This window comes from Pinus tabuliformis, chromosome 5_1, assembly GCF_031772625.1.
Source record: "Pinus tabuliformis cultivar Carrire ecotype Pingquan chromosome 5_1, CPIR1, whole genome shotgun sequence".
Classification (NCBI taxonomy): Eukaryota; Viridiplantae; Streptophyta; class Pinopsida; order Pinales; family Pinaceae; genus Pinus; species Pinus tabuliformis.
In genome coordinates, this window is record NC_142305.1 from 293,587,271 (window position 1) to 293,595,682 (window position 8,412).

The 8,412-nt window shown below is 35.9% G+C and overlaps 1 protein-coding gene across 1 annotated transcript; it reads right to left on the bottom strand.

Annotated features, from left to right (window-relative positions):
• Nucleotides 1-5,500: 5,500 nt before the first annotated feature.
• Nucleotides 5,501-7,129, bottom strand: LOC149164500 (uncharacterized). The gene is made up of 2 exons (XM_089429498.1): nt 6,414-7,129; nt 5,501-6,131 (listed from the first exon to the last, which is right to left on the bottom strand). The coding sequence occupies exons 1-2, from the start codon at nt 7,127-7,129 to the stop codon at nt 5,501-5,503; spliced, it is 1,347 nt and encodes a 448-aa protein (XP_089285624.1).
• Nucleotides 7,130-8,412: the final 1,283 nt, after the last annotated feature.

Consider the following 8,412-nt stretch of genomic DNA (forward strand, 5'->3'; position numbering starts at 1 on the left):
AGAGATGGAGAGAAGAGAGAGAGAAGGAGAGAGGGAGGGACTTCTAATGATATTTGATTGCTTTCACTAGATGCATTCATTTCAATGTAGATGATTTCTAATCCTATTTGATTGCTTGCACTAATTACATTGATTTTAGTGTAGATGGTGATTTTTAATTATATTTAATTGCTTGCTCTAGATGCATTGATTCCAATGTAGATGTTGATTTCTAATAATATTTGATTTCTTGCACTAGATCCATTGATTTCAATGTAGATGAATTCTAATCCTATTTGATTTCTTGCACTAAATACATTGATTTTAGTGTAGATAGTGATTTCTAATCCTATTTGATTGTTTGCACAAATGCATGGATTTTAGTGTACTTGTTGCTTTATAATCCTATTTGCTTACTTGCACTAGATGCACTGATTTCAATGTAGATGTTGGTTTATAGTCCTATTTTCTTACGTGCCCAGATGCATTGATTTGAGTGTAAATGTTGATTTCTAATCCTATTTTATTGCATGCATTATATGCATTGATTCCAGTGTAAATATTGTTTTCTAATCTTATTTGATTGTTTGCATTAGATGCATTAATTTTAGTGTAGATGTTGATTTCTGATTTGATATAATTGGATTTATGATGGTACATTAATTTTAAAGTGATTGGATTAATTGTGTATTGATTTAAATGTAAGCACAAAAACATATTAACAATGTACATTGATTTTTGTGTTATAGTAATTCAACCTATTAATATTGTAGAGAAAGAGAGACAAGGTATGATGTTTCATACAATAGCTCGAGCTAAAGATTTAAATGGTTTACGATTTAACCTATCATTTTCATATAATTGATATGAAAAGATGACAAAAGTAACAAGGGTGAAAATAAGAATAATAGAATAAAATAGTTTGAGATTAGTCACAATGAAGACTATGTGTAATTGACTATATTCTTATTATTCACATTTTCTATCATTCAACAATATAACAGTCACTTTACATTAAAAATTGTATTTCATTATTTTTCATCATTAAAGTTATTAACAATATTTATCATCTCAACAAAATGAGGTAACTAAGAAAATTTAAAATTAAAATGACCAAATGAATTTGAGACATATTTAGCATATTTAAAATGATTATATTAATATTCGATGAATTTACATATTATTGATAAAATGAATCATATGTTCGTTAAATTTTCTTTCGTGGCACACGACGGAAACCAACCTAGATCCATCTTAACTCCAGATCTATCAAGTGCCTAGAGGGATCAAATCTATAGAGGTGAAAACCTTTCCTCAAGTTTTGCACTCAAAAAAGAGGTTTGCAACCTGGAGAGATTTGATCCCTCTCGATGCTTGATAAATCCAAAATTAAAATGAATCTAGACTAATTCTTATTGGAAAGAAACATATTTTTTAAATTTTGTTTATAAAAATATCATTAAAAATTTAAAATATATATATATTGTAACTGATGTCCTAAATAATTGTTGCACCCCCACACAAATTTTAATAAAAATCCTTCTCATTTATATATAAAAAACCAAAATTAAAATGAGTGTATGTATGTATTATGTACCACTTTTGACGACTATTCCTAGTCGGGAGGAAAAAATCAACATTAAGAAAACAATATTTTGAAATTTTTTTTTCCTCTAACGTGATTCTTTAACCTTTTTCTCTCTCTAATTAAAAACTTGGAATTTATATATCTTTAACCGTTTTATCTCTCTGACTAAAAACCTCAAAAGTTAGACAACACGGTTAGTTACAGTAGATCTTCGAGGTTTTTCTATCTATTATTTAACGTTTCTGTTAATGGGTACTAGCCTTTTTTAATTGCCCCTTTGTATTGTTTTCGTCGCTTGCAGTCTTTTGACGTTATTTGGGTGTAGATATCCAAGTTGATTTGATATGTATCATCCTACATCCATAGGATGATACATATCACACTTGGGCATGGGCATCGTTATGACAGGTAGATGTCATCCTTTATGCACTCAATGTCTCTCAACACCCGACATTTCAAATTCACTAGTCCCGCCTAAAAGTTTCAGAAATTTTGAAATTAAATTCCCCCACTCTCTGTTGGTTCAGGTGAGGTTAGTGGCTAATCTACAAGTTCATCAAACGCAGGAAGTAAAGTAGTGATGAAGGTCGCAAGATTGAACCCAAAGTTGTCTATTCTGTCAACAAGCAGAAGGGTATTGAGAGAGCAAACTTTGGCTACCTGACACTTCCAGCCCCCAAATTACGGTCGAAGATTTCTCAGTGAGACATGGAAATTATAAAGAGGATCTGGCTCTGGAATTGTAGGAACAGGGATGGGTAACAGGTGCGGCGATGTGTTTGGAAGGGTGTCTTTCATTGGAATTATTGGTGACAGTGGAGGTGGAAGTTTCAGGCCTTACGCCATCATTAATGTCTGAAGTTGGAACCATCTCACTTGGCATGGACTCTTATTTAAGTCATGTTCTAGGAAGTCACATATAAATGGTCGATTCAAACCCTTATAGCTCTTGCAGTAGAGATAAAAATCAATATACTCTGTAACATCAAAGAATGGTGGATTTTTGTGGTCGATTAATATCCATGCTCGACAGCTTGTAAATCCATGTCAAGCGTGTTGTTTGCATTGGAAGTAGGATCTTCGGCCATCAAAGTTGACTTGTAAAATTTTACAGCCATAATGTATTCGTTTTGGACGTTTCTTGGCATTTTTTAAGGGTGTTTTTGCCATATTTTTCAAGGGATTTAAATTCTAGAGAATGCGCATTTTACATATGAATTTATAGTAAAGTCATAATCTTTATACAAGTTTATTGAAAAAACCAGAAGCCAGTAAGCCCAATGATGTGTTTACAACAAAGGAGAACATCCTTCTATTTGCATTCTTCATGGAGTTTACAGGAGAGGAGAACATCTCTTTGTTTGTAATCTTCCTCAAGTGATAAATGCAACACAGAGACAAAGCGCCGAAGTTTTGTGTTTTTTCAGCATAGCATGTTACAAGGAAGAATGTTAATTCCAAGATTGAAATAGCAATGATTGTTTCAAGGAGTTGATGTGTACAAATAAAGTGGAATTATTCCAATCTCTAAAAGAGAAAGTGACCTGCCAACGCTTTCTTCTTCAACTTGGCGACTTGTTGAGCACGACTCAGCTGTACACGATCCCTTATCCCCTCCGCAACCACAATATCCTCTCATTGCACTCAATAAGATTTCAACATAATTCACTACTAAGCCATACGTCATTGTATCACATCGATACCTTTTCAATCATAAACATTAATTTTATTTGATTCGACAGATTACGTAACAAGTCATTGAGGTTGTTTGGAATGGTTTTTCTTAGAGTCAATTATTTCGGGTAATTTCATTACTTTTATTTGATTCGACATATTACTTTTGGAATGGTTTTTCTTAGAGTATTATTTTGGGTAATTTCATTACTTTTATTTGATTCGACAGATTACGTAAAAAGTTATTGAGGTTGTTTGGAATGGTTTTTTTTAGAGTTTATTATTTCAGGTAATTTCTTCACTTTGTTAGACGACTCCATTTTTGTATATAGAAATTCATTTATTTTTGGCCATTATACAAACTTCCTAAGAGACAAAACTTATGGACAGACATATGGCATTTTGACAGACTTAATGTGGACAACTTTTTGACTTGGAAATTGGATCTTTTATTCATTTAGATGTGACTTGGATTTTTCTTGTTAATAAAGGCGCTGTAAAGAAAGGATTGATGAGTTTGCTTTGTGGGTTTTGTCCTGGCCTTTGGCCTAATCTCTTTTGTCCCTTGTCTCTTATATTTTAATGGCAATTACTTGATGAATCTTAAATAAAAACTAAGAAGAAGACTAAACATCTTCAAAAGTATTTATCATGTCTAGAAATTCTCTCTTGCATTAGAATTTCAACACTTTCCATGCCACTCTTCAAGAAAAACTAATTCATCCTCATAATAAAATTCACCTTTCACTACTAGGTTATTCTCAAGTTGCTACTTTGAAGGTGGTTTCAATTTCATCATGTGAACTGTTAAAAATGCAATGTTTTGTATTAAATAAAATGAAACCCACTGGTGAGCTCTACGAAAGAGAGTCTAAAGGCTCTGCAGAACACTCTACATTGTTTATGTACATCACACATTATATAGTAATCACATATTTAGGGAAGTTAGAACCATAACTTGAAAAATAGAAACTAATTCCTATCCTAACGTCTCGTGAACTAACTCACTATTCTAAGATATTCACCATTATCTCTAACATGAACATGTATGTTTATTTTATTAACCATGTTCACGCTATAGATCTTGTACATAATAATTTTTTTCTTCTACAATTTTTTAACAATTTTCTGTCTAGTTTTTATATCAATTGTAGTCTCCATGTCTTGTATACCTTCTTCTACTTAGATATGCTCTTCCACAATGTCTCCAATTACTTCTACAATATCAAAATTAACTGCTTCTCCTATCATAATAGCAACTTCATTAAAAATTGCAATGCTCTCTTGATGAATGCCGCTCTCCCTTTCACTATATGTCATCTCCAAAATATTTCAAGCTTATTTGAACTTGGTTACTATTATAATCCAGGGAATAATGTTGTCATCCAAACCTTATTGAATAAAAGACTATATTGTTGCATCATTCTTCTTATTAGCTATAAATTGATCTTTTTTATATTATTTCATGATCTCGTATGTCAAATCCATTTGAAACGATGTTCCATAAATCACCTATTTAAAAAAATCATAATTTTTATGAAAAAAATAGAAAAAATGGAAAATTAAAATAAGAAATCCATCTTAATGAAAAACATATAAATACGTTATAAGTATATGAATTTGTATAACAACTCTCTGTCTTTCTTAATTAAGATAGAAATAAACCAAAATCCTTTTTCCTTATCTCTTTTTTTCCACAAGAAAAATAGTGAACCTTCTATTAAATATGGAGAGTTACAGAGCGAATGCAGAGCATTGCAGAAAGACTTGTTTTTCGCCTTGATGGGAGAAAAAGAAGTCTCGACTGGTTGTCATTACAAGCCAAAGAAGTAGATGCACACCAGTCTCATCAAACAAGAAACAAAGCAAAACGACTCCACCTGAATATGCACACCTCCCGGGATCCGATTCACGCAGAAAGGATATGGTAAAAAGCAGAGGCTGAGAGAGCAAAAGAAACATGCAGCATACAACATCCCCAAAGAATCCAAAGTAAACACTAGAAGGATTCTCAAAGTCAAGAGACAAAGCGTTGAGGGCTCACTGCGTCCCGGGCCTCCTATTCAAAGGAAAAATAGCCCAGGAGCCCTGAAGAAATGCTTCATGAAAAGTAGTAAAAACAAAATGAAAAAGAAACGAACTACGTACATAACACATAACAGTTTTCTGTTAAACAAAATCTTAAGAAAAAATGGGTTGTTCGAGCGGTCAAATCACCCCATTTTCTTCCTCCAAAACTATCCAAGACCTCGGATCTTATTAAACACCCTCTTTAGAAAGACGGTTAGCTTCAAAATTCCTTTCCCTGTAGGTATGGGAAAGAGAAATCTCCGAGAAATGACATTTAAGGTGTGAGACTTCTTTAAGCAGAGGAAGCAAGATGAAATTTCTACATTGTTGAGTCCCATTAAACCATTTCACATTGTTCATTGAATCGCCAAAAATCTGGACTTCTCTCACATTCCTAAGGATAAGATAACAGAGAAGGGAGTGTAAGGCTTTCAATTCTGCAAAGTTATTGGAACCCTGTCTAAGACCAACAGAAGCTTTAACAATCTTATCCTCTGATAAATGAATAATCAAGCCAGCCCCACAACGTCCATTGATATCTGAGGCACCGTCAAAATAAGCCCACGGCATTGAATATCTGATAGATTCTTGACGAACAGCTCTAGTACTAGGAGGCGCTAGCGGAACAGGGATACTTTCATAAATAGCAGCTCCTTCTGCGGCAATTCGACCAATCTGGAAGACAGAATCCTTAAAAATAACTTGATTCCTAACGAGCCAAGTCCCCCAGGTAATGAGAAGTGGAATGGATCTCTCTTTATTGTTTGTAGCTTCATTCCACCACCTCTGCCAAGCTTCCAAGAGCCCCTGCCCTTCCCATCTAAAAGGAATTTTTAGCAGCCTTAACATTTCAACCCAAAGGCTAGTATTAAAAGGACAAAAGAGGAACAGGTGTTGAGCTGATTCAACACTATCTTTACAAAGGGGGCACCGGCCAAGACCAATCCTTCCTCTTCTTTAAAGAAAATCCCAAGTAGGAACTTTCTGGAGCAGAACACACCAGAAGAACAGTCTTGATTTAGCTAGCCCTTTTAACTTCCAAAGTGGTTTAAACCACCAAGCCAGATTCTCCCACCCTTTTTGAGACATCATCCATTTATACCCCATCTTTGGAGAATAAAGCCCATTCTGGGCAAAGACCCATTTGAGTTCATCTGGAGAGTCAGAGAGCCTGACTGAGGAGTTGAGAAGGTCCCTTCTGTATAGGTCCCATTCCTCCAGCCATTCTTCATCCAAATGTAAATCTCTTCCCTGAATCCATCCTTGACTCCAAATGGAGGAAGCCCGAGGATCAGCCACCTGATTTAAAGTGAAGAGCCCCCTGTCTTTTAATGCCGAAACCAGCCCCTGAGAAAGAGAGAAACTCTCTGTACATCCTATCCAGGGGTCTCTACCCAGCCTGATCTGAGTTCCATCCCCCACACTCCAAGCCAAACCCTTCTCTATAATTTTGACAGAAGCGACCACAACTTTCCAAACCACCGAGGAGTTTTTGGAAGTCTTTTGCGGCAATCTGATCCAATCTAGCGTTGATAGCGGATCAATATATTTTCTTTTAGAGACAGAGGTCCACAGGTTCTCAGAAGAAATGAGCCTCCAGGTGAGCTTTGCTGCTAAAGATTGGGAGAAGCAAGCAATATTTTTAATACCCCAACCTCCCCACTCTTTAGGACGTGCCACTTTATCCCAAGCAATCCAAGGGGTAACTTTCTTCGACTTGGACCCCGCCCAAAGAAACCTGTTGCATAATTTATCAATTGAGGATAAGATTCCTTTGGGAACCCATGTTAGACTAGCCCAATAGACTGGAATTGCCATCAGAACAGATTTTATTAACACTAGCCTACCTGCCCTGGAAAGCCACTTGTAACTCCAATGTTTCAGTTTGGATTCAATTTTTGCAAGTATCCATTTCCAATCTTTGATCCTGTAATTATCGGGCTTCAGAAAGAACCCCGGGTATTTAAAAGTATCCTCCAGTGATTTGACTTCAAAATTTAGGACCAACTCCACTCTACGCACCAGCTCTCTGGACATACATGTGCATGTGAGTTTGGATTTTCTCTTGTTTATGCAGAGACCTGTAGCCTTCAGGAAAAGGTCCAAGATATTCTTGAGCATCCTATAGTCCTCGAAACTTCCATTACTGAAAAGGATTATGTCATCCATGAAAAGGAGGTGGGTGACCCAAAAGTTATCATCTACTTCAATGCCTTTGAGAGTCCCTGTCTTTCTGTGTCATGGATCATAATATTGATGCCATCTGCTGCCAGCAAAAACAAAAGGGGAGAGAGCAGACAACCTTGATGCAGACCACGTTCAGGACTAAAAAAACTGGAGGTCGCGCCGTTGATCAGCACAACTATGGAAGAAGAAGAAACACAGCTCATAACCCATCTCACAAAATCATACCTAAAACCTAGATGTGTTAGCAGAAGCCGAAGGTACAACCAGCTGATTTTGTCATAAGCCTTTGACAAATCGATTTTCACAACGGATCCATTCTTTTCCCAATTTTTAGACTATGAAGAGTTTCTTGAGCAACTCCTACTGCTTCATGAATTTGTCTGCCATCTAGAAAGCCAAATTGCTCAAGGGAAATGTTTCTGGAGAGGACAGGTTTTAGCCTGGAGGCAATAACTTTTGCAATAATTTTGTAAACACAGGTGCACAGGGAAATGGGCCTGAATTCATTGAAAGAACCCGGGAGATCAGATTTGGGAATGAGGGCTAGAAATGTGGCATTGGAGGGATGATAGATTGATCCTATATGCCTGGAATCTTCCACAACTGCCACTAACTCATCTCCAATGAATTCAAAAAAGTGTTGGAAAAATTCGACAGTCCAGCCATCCGAGTCTGGACTTTTGTCCTTTTGCATTGATTTGAGAATGTCTTCTACCTCCTCCTTAGTAACAGGTGCCATGATAGAGTCATTTCCTTCCTCCTCTATGAACCTTGGGAAGAACTGTGCGACTCTTATAACTTCTGCAATAGACGCTTCCTCTGGCGGTTTGTAAATATTCTTGAAAAAATTGATCCCTAATGGGGCGAGATCTTCAAAAGAACGCGCCTATTCACCATTGGCTTTCTTCATTTCC